The sequence below is a fragment of the Neodiprion pinetum genome, chromosome 1 (assembly GCF_021155775.2).
Source record: "Neodiprion pinetum isolate iyNeoPine1 chromosome 1, iyNeoPine1.2, whole genome shotgun sequence".
NCBI lineage: Eukaryota > Metazoa > Arthropoda > Insecta > Hymenoptera > Diprionidae > Neodiprion > Neodiprion pinetum.
This window is the reverse complement of record NC_060232.1, coordinates 27,056,266-27,076,797: the sequence shown is the minus strand read 5'-3', so window position 1 is coordinate 27,076,797 and position 20,532 is coordinate 27,056,266. Positions and strand designations below refer to the sequence as shown.

Below are 20,532 nucleotides of genomic sequence, written 5' to 3'. Positions count from 1 at the left end.
CTTTACCTTTTTCGTTACCGAAAACTAATCAACGGTTTGAAAATCGATATTCGGACATCAATTGAACCCGATAAAATATATCGGTTGGTAAAAATGTTGGTAAAATCTGGTAGTACAAACGTTAAATGGTAAAGTCAAATATCAGTTTTCTTGAAACAGTTTGTGATCAATTTGGAACAAAGCTATGACATTTATGGTATAGGCTTCGTACTTATGAGTTTGAAATTAATAACGTTATCGTAACGAAACATTGGGGAAAAAATCAGTATTTTCCCAATTTTACAATGATTTTTAAGGAACTAAGATTTCGAAATATGAGTATGTTTTTTTTTTATTACGGTTTACTGAATTTCAGACAATTCTAAAATCGAGAAATAACGGTTTTTCCTCAGCATGAATCGTTACGATAACATTACTAACTTCAATACGATTCGCACTTGCGGGAGTGACCAGGATTTTCTTTCTTTTTATTCTTTCTCGCCTTCATTCGATCCACAACCTACGAAATACAGCTCGACCGAGTAGCTGTAGTAGTATTAGTAGCAACACCGTCTGCGCAGTAATAAACTATATTCGACGTATAAGTTTCGACACACCATTCCGGCATGTATCTGTGCATGTATGTTCAAATATAATACAGAAGTAGACGTATACCTACAGTTGAGGAAAGTTGCAATATAAGTTCAGCCCGATGGAACAAACCCCAAGGAGAAATATGGCGACCTGAAAGTTTTTCTTTCCTCAAAGATTGCAGAAGAAAGATCTCGGGAGAGATCGTCCGATGGTTGAAATGTCCGCCAAGGTGAACGCAAAATTTATCCATTTACTTTGAACTACGCTATCGTGTGTTGTTGAAATTATCACCGGATTTACCTACGCGAATTTTTTGTCGCTGATCGTTACGCGGTACTTTCTGCAATTCAATTTTATATCGCAATTGCTGATATAACCTGAAATGCCCGATACATATTTATCTATCACGATTTATGTTAATAGTCGTACTACTTGATGGGTACTTATATTACATATCTTTGTCGACGTTTACTTAACGCCGCCGCAATGTCACATGTTGCATGTTGCAGTCGAGAGTGCACAGAGTTGACCAACTAGTCGCGTTGGTAATAGACGGCTAATTAAGAGGATGAATCGAATAAAACTTTGCACGAAAAAAATCGTGAAAATAAGAGAAGTAAACGACCGAGCCGTTGTAACGAAGTCACAATTATAATAATAACGACGTGTATAATTATATAAGTAATTTATGACGATCATATTTTAATAAAGTTTCAAGAAGTCGAATTAAAATGTGAAAGGAAATCGAGTCTACCTTGGTCGTCGTGAATTTTCATTTCACTTTTATTCATTTCCGTTTCGTTCTTATTTTTTTTTTTCTTTCGCCGAAATGAGAATGTGATTACTGTAAGCGAAACGACGAGAAAGAGAACGATTTCGACTTCGGTAAAACTGGATAAACCACCCGCGGCATCGCGGGAAGAGAGTGTTTGAGTTTCCTCATTAACAATTTTCTTTTTACCGTCTGAATTATTTTTTCCTTACCTTCGTTACAATCGTTATTCTTTTTCTTCTGAAAATATTTTTCAACCTTTCAACGAAATTATCGAACCGATCAATGGGTAACAATATTTTTTCGCACATATACCGCTTGTACATACCTTAACTGATTGAAGTTGAAGTTTTTCGTGCAAACAAATGAATGGAATTCCGGAAAATTGTCCGCTTGAACGAACCAAAACTTGTCTTATGGCAACTTGTTTCTCATCAGTTGTGTGTGAAAGTCCCGGAAGTGAACTTTTCAAGGGGGGCAGGGGGGAGGAAAAAACAAACAAATGGAAATACAAAGTTTAGGAGGAACGAGAAAACCTCCAAGTCTGAAGTTGTATCGTGGGCTATATTTATTGTTATTGTTCTTTTTTGTTTTTTTTTTTGTTTTGTTTTGTTTTTTTTTTTTATCGTTTTCTTTATCAACAGAATTTCTCGACAACGAGACAAAACAACGAGGAAACAAGTATTAGCGGCTTAAAATTTGCTCGAGATAAATTGTTAATTGATAAACTTATTTGCTGCATAAAAATCGGGGTGAATTATTATTTATAAATATCGTGCAGAAACGTGTAACTGCAACGCGTCTCCCGGTATTTTGTAATCAGGTAACAATTAATCCTACACATGCCCAACGAATACACGAGCAAGCCAACTATAACGATCAATTCGCTGCTGTGTTAAGCTACTGATTTTCAATCACCGTTCCACCTTGTTTTGATTTTAAATTGTCGTTTATTATGCCTCTAGTTAGGAGTAACGAAGCCATATGTTGGGTCGTGTCTCGTTTCCTGTATTAGGTGTACCTACCTTCTACTGGCACAATTATCCGAGCCCAGAGTTCAATCAGAAACGGTCGCAAAAGAAATCGCGAGGAAAAGTCAAGTTGATTCGCGATTGGAACAGCTGAATCAATACCGATAAAATTATGATCAAATTTTGAAATTTTCAGAATTTCAAGAGTGGAAGTTTAAAACCTTGCGCAGATGTTTTTTTAATGATTTGGAACAGATCTGGGGGGCGTCACAATGAACATCCCCCCCCCCAATTAGTACCACCCTAGTACATATATGACTTATACCGTAGGGGGATGTACGTGTCAAAAAATGAATTTAATCATGGAACGTATACAGTAGGCGCATACGCTGTAAAGAGATACAGTCGTTGAATAATAATGCTTGATAGAAGGGGACGCGCGTGATGACGCAGGAAGGTGTGAATGTATGCAAATTAGGGGGTTGGCAGATGCGTTAGCCAAGAGATTCATTCTTCGCTGCCACCTGCAGAAGCTGCAGAGTCAGGCGTGTGCGAATTTGCGGATCCCTCAGCGTCTGTCGCGATAATGGAGATACGCGGCAAGGTCCCTCCTTAACACGCGTTACACGTGTTCCTGTTAAGGAGCGTTGCGATGAGCTTTAATCTCTCGTGTTTGCATAACACCGCGTGTGTGCAACCAGGACGGGGATTATCAGTAATAAATAAAGTGGCAGTGCAGGCTGTTGCGCCAGGTGGATGAAACACGCGGACGCAGCCACAGGGAGCAGCAACAGCTGCAAAATCTCGGATGACGAGGAGAGGGAAGAGGGAATGAAAGAGGATGAGATCTCAACTCGAGCAACTAACTTCCGGCCCCTCTGGGATTTCAAATCTCTTACTTTCTATGTTAATTTTCTATCTTTCTCTCTATCTCTCTCTTACGCCGGTACGACGAACGACTCGAAGGAAGAAAAAAAAGATATCCTTTGAAGATGCCGAACTGTTCGTGCTGGAAAGAATCCTTCGAGCGAGCGGAAAAATTTTTACTTCCGAGTAAAATAAAATTAAATTTCTGTATATCAAGGACAGTTTTATGAGGCTTTAATACGTCTGTATGAAAGAAGCCAAGTGAAAATTCTGATTCAGTCACATTGGCAATTTTTGTTTCTTCACTCGCTTAAGCACCTTAAAATCATCGGCGTAATCGTTAGGCGATATGTATACTATACATTGATTTATCGATCATCGCGAAGTGACGAATCAAGTGAACGACAAATCATCGCTTTTCAGAAATAATTACATAACGTGAAATCTGCTGTCGCAGCGCTGGCTTCCGTAAATCGATCACCAACTATGAAGCGATCTGTGTTACCGACTAACCAGTGCTCCGGTAGCACAGTGGCAAGGTGTCGGCTTTCGAACAGCGAGATCCGCGGTTCGAACCAAACAGCGTTGATGAAAAATTATTTGATCTTGAATATCTTTCATTTTCTTTGATTAAAGCATCGTGAATTTCGTAATTTGATTTAGGATCGGTGTCTGATCGGGTCGTCGATGATGTTAAAACTGTTCCTGGAAGTATTCCGAGGGAATACGATGTCAGTGAACCAAATGTTTCAAGACGGGACTGAGACGCCGTAGGAGACATCGATCCATATTTCGTACAAAACGTCTTCTGCCATTACCTTTCCAATCGTATAGTCGAAATATTTGCAATTAAATACCGTCATTAAATAATCGTCAAGTTTTTGCGATGCCATCCAAGTCTAATTATCCGTCAACACTTGTCTTCTTAAGGTAACTTGGATTTATTGTTAAAAAAAAAAAAAAAAAAGAATATATGTGTGAACTAAACTCCATTCGGCTTGCTTAGGTACCCTATCTAATTTACAGCGCCTGTACGGCATGTAAAATATGTTATGTGACGGTACTCGACGTTCGCTAAGTTTCAAATAGTGCTTAATGGTCTGGTATATATGGAAAGCCTGCAACTAGTAGCAGTAATAATTAACGCCGCTAACGACACCAGACTAGGTTCTACACGACCGTTAGACCTAACAGAAACTGGAATCTGAGCGTGTAATCAGTTAATCTCACGAGTACCAGGTTACGCCTCTATCAGATGCGACATGGTCTTTACCGCACGATTATAGGCTTCGTTGTATACTTTGGACGAATAAATTTGACACTAATTAACGCTTCTGCAAAAGGTATTATTGACGAAACATTTCAACCGTGCAAACAGTCGCGATAAGGGATGTATGTGGTGTAATTCGTGTTATACTGTAAACATCGTGCATTAGACGATGTTTCGCTTATCAAATATTCCTTTTTGCAATTTCAGGTACAAGGTTGAGGTCGCCGGAAAGTCCCTGCCGGTGCTGACCAACCTCGACAAGGGCCGCTACGGTGTTCTAGTCTTTGAAAATTTAAACAAGTATCTGCAGATGGACAAATGGAATCGAGAACTACTCGACAAATACTGCAGGGAATACTCCGTTGGCATAGTGGGTTTTGCTCCGCCAGGCGAAGAGAGTTTAGTCGGTGCTCAGGTGAAGGGTTTCCCGCTCTTCATACACACCAACCTCAGGTTAAAGGTCAGCACATGTATTTCGCATCACTTCTTCATACCTTCCTTTATTCGTTTTCTTCCACTTTTCTATACTTCTCGAAAGATAAGCTCACAGCCTTTTTCCGACTTTCGTACTCTCGCGTGTAACCATCGTTGTAAGTTGGATCGCCTTATTTTTCTTAACTTCTCCTCGGTTTCTCGGAGCGTGTCCCCACATTCGCCATTTTGCCAGACTTCGTTCTCCACGGCCTGGATGAAAGTCGGATGGCTGAACTGTCAATAAAGGTCTTGAAAAAATACACGAAACTCGGGGAAGTCCAAAGACCTTAAATCCCCCGAGGTCACTTAATTCGTTTTCAATCTGCGGGTCAACCATTGTCAATGGGCACGGCTTTGCGCGTGAAAGAAAATCCGTATCCTCGTCTACTCTTCAAACCATCTATACTGGGGAAAAATTACATTTGTTATAGTTATTACAGAAATTCTCGTCAAATGGTTTAGAATGACGAGTAAACGTGGTACGACTAACTGTTTATTACTGTTATTATAGTTGTTCATAATACTACTTTATTGTGCTTATAGTAACGTTTAATCTGTTTGTTTAGTGTACCACATTTTTTCCAGATCAATAATGCCTGAAAAACTATTATTTGTTCCCAAAACATCAAATCATCGCAATAGTTGCGAGGGAATATAATAACCGGAAAACTGACTGTACATTGACCGTAATGAAATGTTTTTCCGGCGAACCTATATCTTATACTTCCTGCAGCATATACTTATAATAATAAACAAAACCACCAGCGAGGTCGAGTTCCATTATAGATGCTCTCGTCGAATGGTCTGTGATCTTTTGCCGCGACTGTTATAATACGCAGCAGCAGCTCAGGCATCATCCTTTGCTCTGTCGGCTTTTCCATTATACTAAATTAATACGTTATCGTCCGGACGCCATCCACTCTTGAAATGAAAAGTTTTTTTTGTTGACCTTCTGAACCCGAGCGTATCCTGAGATTATCCGGAAAACTGATCATTCGGCCGTTGGTCGAATCTAATAAATTTTTCCTGACAATATGATATTTCATTGAATTGATTTTGCTGTTCAATGATAAAATCGAATAATAATTAATTCAATGCAAGAATAATGATAAAGCAGTTCTTTTGAATAAAAATCGTTTATTACGTATCAGTATAATGGTAATGAGATGGTTATTGATCGTATCAAATTTTTTAATACCTGTTAAAACTGTTTTTTTTTATTTATACTGCTATACGATGAAAGAATTTTTTCAAAAAGTACAGCCAAAGAACCGTATCTAGAAAACCTTTTTTAACACGATTATTGGAATCACAATGACGGTAAAAAATTATTTTCAGAAGCACAGAAACTACGCCAGTTGAGATCTCCGATCGTTTTATATAAAGAATTAATACTTTAACGATTGTTTCAAAAAACCCCGATCAATTTCACGCTGGTAACTGCAAACTTGTTTCGAATCCAATCGCAGTCCTCCTCTCGCCGTCTGGTTAGTTGAAAATAGTTTTCACAAGCCTCTCAGACTGTAACCTCCTGGCCGTAGTTAAAGTCGGGTAAATACCACGTAGGCAAAACTAGCAATAAGTATTCAATATCATACCCGATGCCTTTGACAGAGTCGCGTAAATATCGCGATGACAGTAATTACGAGCTTGCGGGATACCGCTTCGTCATATAGTATATTTTCAAAGCCCAACGGCGTCTGAAACACGCGCTCAGCTCATTCGATGTCTCTCACTTCTTAAATCAGGCCGTGATACCCCTGGATGGTTCTATATATCGTGGCGTTTTTCTTTCCAGGACGCGCAACTTAACGCGGCATCACCTATACTCCGGTTAACCAGAGCCGGTGAGACTGCGTGGGGACCACTTCCGGGTGGTGATTGGACTATTTTTCACGCTAATCACAGCACGTACGAGCCGTTGGCCTGGGCGTACAGAGACACCTTGGATTATCCGACGAAGAAAACCCCGCTGGAAACCGTTGTACAGGTAATATTTCAAACGCACCTTTTTTGCACTCTTCTTCCTTTTATCGCAGTACAGGAATACTTTCTTTCGTTATATTCTTACGCTTTTCTCTTTATATTCAAACGTACCGAGGCTCATTGGCCAAAAATCTGCGCTTCCTGATATTCGTTTTATCGCGAAGATCCTTTTAAAACAATACGAAAATAGATAATAAGTAACATAAGCGACGTCGGTATTTGGAATTCGATGCTTCGTTTTAAATCTCTTTGAAATTGTTGACAAATCCGATCATAGATTCGTTGAGTTTTAGTCTACGATCGTTCATTTTAGAGCACTTTGTTTTTTTTTTTTTTTTTTGATCATTCTGGTATCTTCTATGAATAGATAATTTTACAACGTTGTGCCGATACCGATTATGATCAACAAATGGCTGTACTAGATCGACTACGGAAAAAAAAAAATCATCGACGTCCAAGCTTTTTTGGTACAATTCCATTATTTTCTATTTTCGTATTTTAAAAAAGATCTTCGTTGCTTATAAATAAACTAATTCGATAAATACTCAATGTACGACTATCTCGTATCGAGTTCGATTTTTGGCTCACCAACGTCCCTAACTGAGAGAAAATTAATATTTTCATAGTATCGCGTGTGAAAAATAGAAAAAAAAAAATGTCGCACATCGAAAATCAACGAAACTTGAGCTTCGTACTATAAGTTACAACTAATCCGATCAGGCTTATATATCTATAATCATGGTTTTTCAACGTTTTTCCCTTGTTGTTTTAACCGTTAACAATACGCGGCGCGGTGTGTGTACGTAATTTGCGCTCTAGCCAATTGGCAATTTTATTTCCAATCAGCCGAATTCAAGCGGAGATGGTTATCCGAATTTTACGAAGAATGCAAGTGTGGCAATATCGCGAAATCCCGATATGCGCAGACTAACCGTTAAAATAAATACGTGGAGTGCATGGGCTTACCTTTATTCACCGCTGAAAAAACATATCTTTCATTCGTCGTCAAGCTCTAATATTTTTAGAAAAAAAAAATCAAATTCTCCAGAGACAAGCACACCAACATTCATTCCATCGGTCGCCGGTATCTACTCTTGGAATAATATTGTATATAGTATATATATATATATGTATATATATATTATATATATCTTACACCGACCAAATTGCTGCTGCAGCGGCGGTGCAGCAGCATCCTCTATAACTGCGATCGGAAAAATAAATTGGATTGGGCACGTCTAACAAGCTTCATAAAATTCCTGCAGAATCGATGTACTATATATATATATATATATATATATATATATATATATATATATATATTATATATATATATAGAAAAATTGAGGGGTTGGAAAAAGAATGGGTGGATAATTTGTTTTACAAAATCCAGGGATGCTGTGCGGCAGCATCGCTCTTGATTCTACGGTACGGAATATATAACGCAAAGCTCGGCCTCGTTTCACATACAACTGCGAGTGCTTAGGCGCATACGTGTGTGTATAAGCTAATGTTGACCTGATGGGCAAGAGGGGACACGGCGTCGTTAAGTGCACGCACTTCAAAGGGTGACCCGCTTCGACGAAATTCACGAGGGTCAAAGGTCAGGAAATTTAACGAACTATCGCGCGTTGTGAGTTTATCTGTTTGACGGTAAATATACGCACGTTGATAACCGTATCGACCTTTTCGTCGGAACAAGTTTTAATTTTTAACGATAAATTTCGGCACAGTATTATCTAGGTCAACGAAACGCGCCACTTACGTATATTGAAACAGTTTTTACAAAAGTAAATTGTAATACCCGCTATGGTTGATTTATTTTTGTGACAATTTGAATACGTAATTATTGTTTCTTTTTTTTTATTTATTTTTTTTACTACTTTTTTACGGTAACTACAGTAGCGCTCGTGTCGTAGATGCTCGTTTAACCTAAAATTTTTTTTTGGTTTTTTGCTCTATTCAGAATACTTCCACCAATTAATCGTAATGCTTGTTATTTGATGCTGTAATAACGTTTGCGTTTGATGGTCTGTATCATAATGATATATACCAGTGATATACAAATATAGCGCGAAAAATATTAAATTTATGTTTTTTTCCATGCCGAATAAATTATAGACATCAGTTGACGCAACTTAACAGAGTTGTAAATAATGTATAAAATTTTTCAGCAAAATGTTAGTCGACCTTTTATCCGCATCGTTTGTGGACTTCCACGTGTCGTCTGCTATCAGCCTCGTTAAATTCGAAACGAGATTCGCAGCTCGGAAAGTTATTCAATGCTTTCGGTAAGAGGCTGGATGTCGTTAATTATACCGATTAAATATATAACACGACGAATACGTTCGTGCAACGGTATATTTCCGATGAAATCGAATAATTCTGAAACAGCGAGAAAATTTTCAGACAGGTGTAAATCGACTAGGAAATCATAGAAACTGTCTGCAATCCTGAATAAAAACCAGAAACTTAGTGTTGGAAGAAATGACACTTGATTGAAAATGACAATATGGTATTTCGATCAGAAATTGTAATAAATTTCAAAGTCCTTTGAGTCATAAATATCGTCAACAGTATTGCCAATATTTTTTTTTTAGCACGGACTTGTTAACTTTATAATTTCATCGAAAAATCAATTTCGAATTCTGCGTGAAATTACGTAAACAGTGTGCATGATCGGAAAATAAGCAAACTCCAATTCTGCATATTTCGATTAATCCTGATCGGGAAACAGGCGAGATTCAAATGTAGAAAACGCAAAACACAACCGCTGTGCAGTGCCGTAGAGATCGTTGCGGCATTCGCAATGCCGAAGCACCGTCTTTCTCAATAGATCCGATGCGCTTTGCTCTCACCTAGAGACCTCGCACACTTATTTTGCAAATGCATTATACAGCAGGATGCGACGAGGGTTTGAGAGTATCCGTCGGCAGAGAGCAGCGAGCAGTGGAATTTTGGTTACGGTGAATAGGAAGCCCGGAGTCTAGGATAGGGAAATAAATTGGTAGCAGTCCAGGTGGACGTTAATGGAGCGATTCGTTCCATTGCTCATTAATTTGATCAACTGGCCCACGGCTGATTGGACGCGAATTTAATTACTAGCACCCTCCTTGACTTGGAGACTCAAGAAGAGGGTCACGGCTAGACGTGCATGACTTTGAAAGCGGAAACTCCCTTTGCAGGGGCGCAACTCGACGACATAAATTATGGATGCACACGTATTTTAACGCACACACACACAGAGGCGCGCGTACACATGATTTTATTATTTTTTACGGCTTAATTTTATTATAATTTGGAAAAAAAGGGGTGGGGTTGATATTCCGAATTTTAAAAGTTTCGAAACCGCCAAATTCCGGAGCTTTTTTCTGGCGAAACTTGATGTAGATAAATCTAACTTTTACGAAAAATGTATTATAGTTTCGAATGATCCGAGACCCGACGCTCAAAGTTCCAAATTCTCAAAAAATTTTCCGACCTCTTCATTTCTGGCTTGACGAAATTTCACCACTTTGAACTTTTGTTTCTTACGGATTTTCGATATTTTTCGTTCGGAATTCTGGTCATTCCGATTTTCGGTTCTTCTGATTTTTTTACACTCACTCGTTGAGCAAACTACGCTGTGAGTACATTTTAATTTTCAGAATTTTACGCCATCGAAACTTTATTTTTCGAAACTTTCCTCTGTCGTAACTTCAGCTGTCGGAATCTTGCATTTCGGAAGTTTAAGCTGTCGGATTGACGACCATTCGAAACTTTGTTGTTTCGAAGAAATTTTGATTTCTTTACTTCAAGTTTCGCCACCAAATAGTTCGGAATTAGGCGCTTTCGGAATTTTTCAAATTCGAAACTTTAACAGACTCTGAGAATAGAAGAGAATTTTTGTTGGGTTTGAGGTGTGTGTTCAGCACTCGTGCACGTACGCCTGAAATGTTTCAGGATCATGGACGCTACGACGGTATCCAGAGGGTGCTTTTCGGGGGAGGTCTTCGTTTCTGGCTCCACAAATTGCTGCTTCTCGATTCGTTGTCGTACCTATCTCACGGTCAGCTGAGTCTCAGCCTTAACCGGATGATATTGGTGGACATTGACGATATATTTGTCGGTGAAAAAGGGACGAGATTGAAGAAGGACGACGTTCTCGCCTTACTTGCCACCCAGCAAAGGATTCAGGCTCTCGTGCCGGGGTTCAAATTCAACTTGGGGTTTTCAGGGAAATACTTTCACCACGGTACGACGGAGGAGAATTACGGCGACGATATGATTCTCGAAAACGTCGACAGGTTCGTGGAAATATTATTACCATTGTCGTTATACCGTGTATAATTAAACGCTGATTTATTCAATACATTTCACAAATATAACTACCTTCCATTTTATTTACTCAATTTCATTCCTGCTATGCAATTTATTTTATATAATGTATTATGCACGGATATTTCTTTCCCTGATATTGCATTTCATGGCGTTTCGTTCAAAGGTAGATTATATATAGGATGGCAATTCATTTACTAATTAGGTCAGACTTCATTAAATAGAAATGTTTGAACAGCGCGAACGTTATTCCGTATGTGCAGCTGCAGAGAAATCTCTCTCTATACATGTATATAATATACATACATATATATATATATATATATATATATGTCGAATACCCTTTGTTGAGGAAGAGGTCAAAAATCATTGCCCTTTATCCCGTGGTTCCAATTCAGTCCATTATAAAAACTTCAATTATACAAACGTTCTTTCGAAATGAATGAATATTGTATTTTGAAAAGCCAGTGGCTATTCTATTGAAATTGTGCGAAAAAAGATATTGTCGGTGATCGATTCATTTGTTAAAGTTTTCAAAATTTGTCAACTTTGAAATTGTTGAACTGATTTTTACAACTTCCATGAGCAAATGTGAACAATTTTGAAGGTGGAGTAGAAAAATAGAAATAAAATACCGTTGCGAAGTCGCGTCCGGTACGTCATTGTCTAATTTGAAATTCAATTAATCTTCTTCATCTCTCTCCTTGCACTGCTCTTTACCTTTTTCATACCCTAGATAAGTAAATTGCCAATATTATTTTTAATCCACACGATTCGGCCTCCATATCCAAACATTTATTTTTAGAAAATTAATCCTCAATTTCAGTTTTTTTTTGCCTACCATCCAGTCACTGATCTTTGTCAAAACAATCTCGAGTACTCAATATCTGTGAGTCTGTTCATTTTTATCCAAAACATTTGACGGGATGAAGATTTATATACCATTTTTAAGAAGACCAATGGCAATTCTTTATATAAGCTTTGATGTATGATCCGGTGATCCACGTCCCAGATTTCCATCATCCTCCTCAAAAACAAAAAAAAAAAATACATAAATAAAAATGAACTTCACACATTAGGTTTGAATCGTCTTGGCAATTTTCGTTCAATAATTTTCAGGTATGTAGTAACATGTGCTTTTGACGTGTGTGTAAGAATGAATTTGAGAATGACTGAAATTTGGCATTGCTCTCTGGTTCAGATTTACGTGGTTTTCCCACATGTGGAACCACCAACAACCCCACCTCTACGAGAATGTAACGCATCTACAGCTGGACATGGCGTTGAACAAACAGTTCGCTAAAGAGCACGGTATCCCAACTGGGAGTGGTTACAGTGTCAGTCCGCATCACTCGGGAGTTTATCCGGTTCACGAGGGTCTCTACGAGGCTTGGAAAAAGGTGTGGAACATCAAAGTTACAAGCACTGAAGAATATCCTCATTTAAAGCCCGCGAGGCTCAGGAGGGGCTTCATTCACCGGAATATCATGGTGAGAAAGTTTCTTCGAGCCTTTCTTTTTTATCTTTGTTCATTCATATTTCAACAGCGTTATTTTACGAACTTGGAATACCGGTAAAAGTTGCCAAATTCTCAGTCCACTCGAAAAGTCGGGTCATCAGAGTTTGGAAAATTTTGTTTAAATCTTGCACGGAATTGAACGAGAATAATGGAAAAATCGGTAATACGATTCTGCAAAGATTACTAATTGGAAACCTGAAATTCTCGAATTTCTCACGGTATCATTCATTTACACAGTTGTTGTTTCTACGTTCTGTCGTAAAGACACCGGATTCATGGCTAAAAAACTACGATCAACTCAATGTTTCAATAAAAATACCCGCTTTAATTCTTTCTCCTGTTACATGAACGGATGTGCGTAGGTAGATGTAAAGGTTTTGTTTACGAAGATCCTGTTTCCCTACAGTTCCGCTTCTGTTATTATCACGAGAGTCGATTATACGTATTTATTCATTTTCTTTTGCTTTGTTTCCAACAAAGTAACAACTTACTCAAGACTCATTTCTCTGCACACGCTATTAGCTGAAAAAGTCAAGGCGTACCGACGATCCTGATTCGTCGTGAATTCGAAAATGAAAAGAAACGAGCTAAAATAGCCAAGAATAAAAGGCAGATTCGTATCATTTATCGCGTATTTATAACTTCTTCTACTGTGACTGGTAAACCAACAGTAAGTATTCGTACATCTACGCGATTTTTACGGATATTTTCGATAAATGTTGGTTAAAACACGTTGCATAGGACGAGAAAATGCCGAGAATTGTTTTCAATCGACATTCACAAGCTATTAGTCGGCTCATGTATCATCGTGTACAACCGCCCAATATCAGTTTTGCGTATCTCTGCAAAATTACGATGCTGGATATGTGATCAGTGCGAGTAAGCAGTGTACAGACTAGAATCCGTTTCTCCCACTCGGTCAATATTGATGTTTCGATTTCGAATTTAAATTGCTTGTAGCTGTGTGTAAAAGGATTACTTTTTAAATGAAAAACGATAACTAGTACGAACCGTCCTTGAGAATATACTACGTGGTTTTTTTTTTTCTCGCGTAAAGGAAGTTCATTCGCAGCATTACTTGTCATTTTCGAACCGTGATTAAAAATTTTATCCCACTTCGAATTCATTGACGAAAGTAAAAAGGCGCTGTAACAGGTGTTTTCAACAGTGAAAATAAATATGTATATTACAGGAATAAAAATACAGTATGGATTTTTTTAATCATTGGCATACTTGACACCCATTTAGGCGAAATATATTTCATTTCACTTTATTCCATTTTTCTGTCTTCTCGCGTGCTGAAACAGTTTTGGAAAGTTGTTTCGACATTGATATCAGTAAATTGAAAATATCTTGCAGTATCTTTGGCGTCAATGTTTCAGTATTGAAATTAGACTAAATTTTTGAAATTTATCGCACATGTTCAAAAGACAATTTCATTTACCGTTCTGTTGTCGAAATTATTCTTATAATTATTATTTTTCTTTTATGTTACGCAATTTCTAGGTTCTGCCAAGACAGATATGTGGTTTGTTCACTCATACGATATTCATAGAGCGGTATCCCGGGGGAAGAGATAAGCTGGACGAATCCATACAAGGAGGGGAATTGTTTCAAACTATCGCCTACAATCCTGTGAGTATAATTTTCTCCATTCTCGTAGCGTTAAAGGTACGAAGATATACATGTATCTACACGATACTCTACGGATTACCGTAATACGTCAGTGAAAGGGTGCGGCTGAATGTTCTTTTCACAATCAACGTCGGTGAGGAATATCAGGCGGAGGAGAGGAAAAGGGGGGAGTATCATCGACCGAGTATCGCTTACGTTTAATTAAATTATAGAAACCATACACGTTCACCTTCTCGCGATGCTGTATAGTAATTGGAATTGAGTATCGGGTGTATGAAGTGCACATCGCAAACATGGCTCTGTACCTGTACTTGAATGTTGTCGGTTTTTCGGCTACACAGAGAAAGATTTGTGGTTCTGAGTACCGTACACTCCTTGACTGTTTCAATTTTTCATTATAACCGAAAATGAGTTTCCTTGCCGTTAACAAGAACTTTCATACGTGTTACTATTCGTTTTGATTATGGTCACTCGTGCTATATTTTTTTCTCACTATTACGATGATTCAATTTTCCCGTAGGAATGATTTGAATTATCTGAAAAATTGTAATATACTAAAAGAAAAAGAAAATGTAATTTTTACGCCTGTAATCATATTAAATAGTTACTTTTGCCAGATTTTCTTATGATTCCGACAGTATTTGAACTCTTAGAATCCAGCGCACAATAAACATTTTGCTAAATTTTACATTAAACATTTTCATCGTGGAATGGAAAAATTTGTAGCGATATTTTAACAGGAATTAAAAAACAGACTTTCAATGCTTCGTGCCATAAAATTGTTACTTGATTTCTTCAAACAGAATTATTTCAGCTAAAAACCAGTTAACTGGAATTTTCATAACGAAAGTAGAGTGTAAAACGCTCAAAAATGTTTCTACTGGAATTATTGTTCATGCATTTTAACATGCATTCTGTTTTACAGATCAATATTTTCATGACGCATATGTCGAATTATGGGAACGACCGATTGGCACTATACACCTTCGAATCGGTGATAAAGTTCATTCAGTGTTGGACCAATTTGCGACTATCCAGTGCACCGCCGTTACAGTTAGGCGAGAAATATTTCCAGCTTTATCCAGAAGAGGCAGATCCTATCTGGGGTGTAAGTATTATTCGAAATGTATGAAGCTACGCGAATGAAGAATATACTAATAAATCGATCGAACGATTGTACTTGGGAAAATTCACCAATTGTGTTGGATTAAACTTACAGTTAGAAGTGGATACAACTCGCCGTTTTTCTATCTAGTAAAGTTCCCTAGACAAGTAACAATATTTGATGTTGACGAATGAGTACGGAGTTTAGATTCTGGAATATTACAAGAATTTCGTGCCCACTTATGAGTACATATTGCTTGTTATTTATTCTGCGCTTGTAAAACATGGCAAATACTTGACTGGTTGTTTATCATTGTTTCAGAATCCATGCGACGATCCAAGACACCAGAAAATATGGTCTCGTAACAAGACCTGCGACCAACTACCAAGGTTCCTTGTTATTGGTCCACAAAAAACTGGAACCACTGCACTTTACACGTTTCTATCCATCCACCCGGCTATCAGCAGTAATCTTCCCACTCCCGATACCTTCGAAGAGATCCAATTCTTCAATGGAAAGAATTATTACAGAGGACTGGATTGGTAAGATAGTGCAGAAAAAAATCTAGTTCATTAACTTCAGAATTGAATCTGGTGGTGAGATCATGGAAAAAAGAAACTGAGCTTGAAATGCAGCAAGAAATTGTTTTGTCATTCTTCTTATTCTAGGTGTGAAAGAAATTGTAATCCAGTCAATTTTTCAACTAGTGGCTTACGTTATCCGTAAAATCGAAATCATAACTTTAATTTTGCCCTTTGTTTCGCAGGTACATGGGCTTCTTTCCCGTTGCTAAGAACGATAGCGCACGTTACCTTTTCGAAAAATCCGCAACATACTTTGACGGAGAGCTAGTACCACGTAGATCGCAAGCTCTTCTACCTCGAGCTAAATTGATTACCATTTTACTGTCACCTGCGAGGAGGGCATATTCGTGGTATCAACACACTAGAGTCCACGGCGATCCAGTAGCGAACAATTACACGTTTCACAGCGTGATCACAGCTAGTGACACAGCGCCAAAACCTCTCAGAGACTTGAGGAACAGGTAATTAATAAAGAGATTTCAAGTATTGAAGTAGTAGTAGCGACTGAATGTGCGGATTGTATTGATTTTTTTTTTTTTTTTTTTCGTATAAATGTCAACTTATTTGGTTCGTTTTCCACAGGTGCTTGAATCCTGGAAAATATGCCCAACATTTGGAGAGGTGGTTGTCATACTACCCACCGCAGCAGCTGCACATCATTGACGGAGAACAGCTGAGACACAATCCAGTCGAGACGTTACACGAATTGCAGAGATTTTTAAAAATAACACCAGCTTTTAATTACTCTACTCACCTTAGGTATGATCCCAAAAAGGGATTTTTCTGTCAAGTGACAAACGAGGACCATACCAAATGCCTTGGGAAAAGCAAGGGGCGGCAGTATCCACCTATGGAGGATAGGTCTTATAAATTACTGCAGGTAAGCTGAGAACGATTGGCGTGTATTAGATTAGAGAAAGTAGGTATATGAAAGTAGACCGTGGTGACCACTGGTCAGGAAACAATTGAGTTGTGGTGGTATGGAAAGAGATGGAATCAAGCTTCTCTCACGGTAAAGAAAAATTTTAACAATATTTTTGCTCCATGTGCTCAATTCAATAACCATTGAATAGATGATGAACATATTTTTTAATAACGATTGATTCGAAGCTTTATTCATTAGATACTCAAATTGACTCTATTAGTTCAGATTTTAGTAAAAGAAAATTATAATTTAATCAGGGAAATTCAGGGAAAAGTCGGGGAATTTGTTCAATTATTTTTACTGCCCTCCATATCTAGTAGATGAAGAGTATAACAAACGCGGCTCATTGTCGGACCACTTTATCAATTTGCCGATATATTGTTCGATCTGTTAATAAATACTTTGGCACTTTGGTAAGTAGCTGATAGTTGTAGAAAATTTTTTTCAATCTACCTTTCTCAAAAACTATTAAATCGTGGCATAGATATCAGTTAAAGAAAGCTGAACCACAAAGAGATGTTTAAAAGCCTAAACTCGCTTCTCGGTGAACTAATATATCATTTTTTTTATATCAGCATACTGTATTCTGCCAATCCAAATACTATGCTATAATTTGAAGAGTAAAAACCGTTAACTTTTATGAAAATCTGAACTTTGTCCTACCTTTAAAAAAAAACCGTTAGTGAAAATTACCATTTAAATTCAGGTAGATTAAAGATTCTCACATCTAATTTCTATGTAAAAAGTGGTAACTAATATAAAAGAATGAACGATAACCATAAAAAGATGATAGATGTTCAGGATGAAAGACTGCTGATGAAAATTACTTCTTTCGACGAGAGAACTTCTAAATAATTGGTTACATTTTGCTTGTGTTTTTTTTTTTTTTTTGTCCTGCAGAGGTACTATCTGTCGCACAACACGGCTTTGGTGAAGCTTTTCAAACGACTTGGATCGAGAACAATTCCACAATGGTTGAAGGATGATCTCACGGATACAGTGATGACCTAACCAACTGCTGTTGCTATCGACGTAATTTGTCAATCGTCGCTTCCATGGAAGCACACCTGTACATTGCTCCGGCAGATCTGTAATTACCTGTATATTTAATACTATAAACAAATTTTTTAACGACGAAGAAGAATGAATAGTAAAAAGGCCTACATTGTGAGCCTACTTTAAGTGTAAAAGCAAAGCAAAACTAGTCATTAAGAATTATTGTGACGATGGAACAGTAACAGCATCGTCATTGCATCGTGAATACCTAAAAACATCAAACTCTCAAAACGCCAGTGCCATACGTATATTAATTATTAGTCAACCGTGGCATAAAATATTGTACAATCGATTTGGTGTTTCCATTTAGGAACGGTTAGTACATTACGATATAAAACAGAAAAACAATTTTCAATGCCTTGGTCTTGGTCAAACGCACGTTTGTTGTAAAATTGAGAGACACCTACGTAATTATAAATAAATCAGCTTGAAGGAAGAGAGACTGTTCTAGCGTGGCAACTAATTCAAGATTAAGAATATATATATGAATAAAGAATAGATCGGAAACACTGTGTTGCCAGTTTCGCAGTGAAACGTCTTTAGCGACATTATGAAAATATTTTGTGCTGAAATTATAAACTGTAAATACTTTAACGTCGACTAAATTGTTTCATAGCTGAAGAAGAACTAAGACGATCTCTTGGAATTCGTATTGACTCGAGGGACGTAAGTTATCACGATTCAAAACATTTCTAAGAATACCTGTATGAAATTTTGACACTATCATGAATTTTTCTATGTTTACTTTAGGCTAATTTTATTTTATTGAAAATGTACTTTCATCGACGTGGCTATAGATTCTCTGTTTTTTTATCAACTTACGCACCATAGTCCTATATAATGAGTTCATATAATGAATGTACCTACGGGTGAGATGAAAAAAACTTTCGGAAACAGTGTATAATTATTTTCGTCGAATCTGTTTAGACAATGCAAAAGAGAGACGATAAACATCAAATGTGTCTATGTATATTTTGAGAATACTGTTACGAGTAACGGAATTTAAATGAACCTAATTGGATCACGTCCGTTTGTAGATTTGGTGTGATATGCTATTTTGATGTGAAAATAGATGAATTGTGTTGAACGAAAATTGTATATAAATTAAATATTCAGATTCATTACGTTACCTTATATGCGCACCTTAACATCTTTCAATTGTGAATTTTAAGATAAAAAAAGGGCCCCACCGCGTCCTTCGATCATTTTCTTGAAATCCTAATTTGCAAAATATCAATCGATTGGTGTAAGCCCGATGTTATTTGATTAATGAACACCCAGAGGTGGTCTAAGTGACCAAAAAAATGCTCCAAAGCAATGTCAATGATTGTGTATATAACTGATTTCTACAACGTACCAGTGTCAAACAGTGCTTGACGATTATTATTAATAAGCAGAAGTCAAAATTTTGATATAATTTTGTAAAAAGAAATCCAAAAGAAAGTGAAACTTCATATATGAACGTAAAAATCTTAGCAGTACGCACGTTGCGACAGAAATTCTACTTAAAACTCTGACGTATACTCTTCAAATTTCTACTGTATTTTCTTTCTCCTGTATTCCGTTTTTTCCAACGCACAGACGTGAATGATGCGATGGCGTTCGCATATTTTTTATGCAAACAGTTAAATTTTATATTTAGTCGATACAAATATACGATTAAAGTGATAGATTTTTATTTTTATTCTTACTAATCAACGGTACATTGAATTTTAGCATATACTTTTAATAGAGATTATTTTAATGATATATTTTTATTGTTATTTTGTATATTATTTTACTTTGTTTTTCACCGTTATCTAACGGTAATGTTTAACGAATCATGTACAAAGTTAAGTGTTGATACTCTATTATTATCTGTTAATTAAATGTGCCATTTTACTGGTGTTGTAAATATCAAATTAGCCTGATCGATTATATAGGATGGATAATAAATAATATAGTATGTTGTTTCATGTGGTAAATCGCGGCGGTGAAGTCGATAATCAAAACTCTTGGAGACTTGTTCGGTTGATTGGTCTATTGATTCTATCGGCTGACAATAAAATTTGAAATCAATTTATAAAACCACACGAACAAATATATACATTTTTATTTTTCCAGTCATACTAACTTGTGCATAATTTATGTATATTGTATGTGTACATACGTAACAGGGAATTACATTGCCGAGAATTGATGTACACATTGAAAAATTGCAAAAAATCACGAGAGAAAAATGATACCATATACAATTGGTGTACAACATTATAATAGGATTCTCATTATCAAACTTATAAAAATACAATAATGTTAATAATAATTCTATTGTAAAATAATGTAATGAATGTACGAATAGTCGATAAGTTCTGATAAAAGTAATAATCAAAAATCTCACATTCTCATTCAATTCATAATATTTTCCGGTGCTACTGTTTTCAAAATATCGTGAGAATAATTACAATTCTATATTACCTATATCTATATTATTTTTAGTGT

The 20,532-nt window shown here is 36.9% G+C and overlaps 1 protein-coding gene across 4 annotated transcripts in view; it reads left to right on the top strand.

The window, feature by feature from the left end:
* The window catches only part of sfl (N-deacetylase and N-sulfotransferase sfl), an 80,925-nt gene extending 60,500 nt beyond the window's left edge, over window positions 1–20,425 (top strand). For 3 of the 4 annotated variants that reach the window (XM_046637366.1, XM_046637369.2, XM_046637368.2), the window contains 10 exons: window positions 4,661–4,913; window positions 6,726–6,917; window positions 10,856–11,199; window positions 12,432–12,720; window positions 14,256–14,384; window positions 15,310–15,492; window positions 15,811–16,031; window positions 16,256–16,534; window positions 16,656–16,953; window positions 17,899–20,425. In XM_046637366.1, the coding sequence (XP_046493322.1) occupies window positions 4,661–4,913; window positions 6,726–6,917; window positions 10,856–11,199; window positions 12,432–12,720; window positions 14,256–14,384; window positions 15,310–15,492; window positions 15,811–16,031; window positions 16,256–16,534; window positions 16,656–16,953; window positions 17,899–18,009 (2,299 nt within the window). In that variant the 3' untranslated portion in view covers window positions 18,010–20,425. The remainder of the gene's footprint in view (window positions 1–4,660; window positions 4,914–6,725; window positions 6,918–10,855; window positions 11,200–12,431; window positions 12,721–14,255; window positions 14,385–15,309; window positions 15,493–15,810; window positions 16,032–16,255; window positions 16,535–16,655; window positions 16,954–17,898) is intronic. The other variant, XR_006884969.1, reaches the window with a different exon arrangement.
* Window positions 20,426–20,532: the final 107 nt, after the last annotated feature.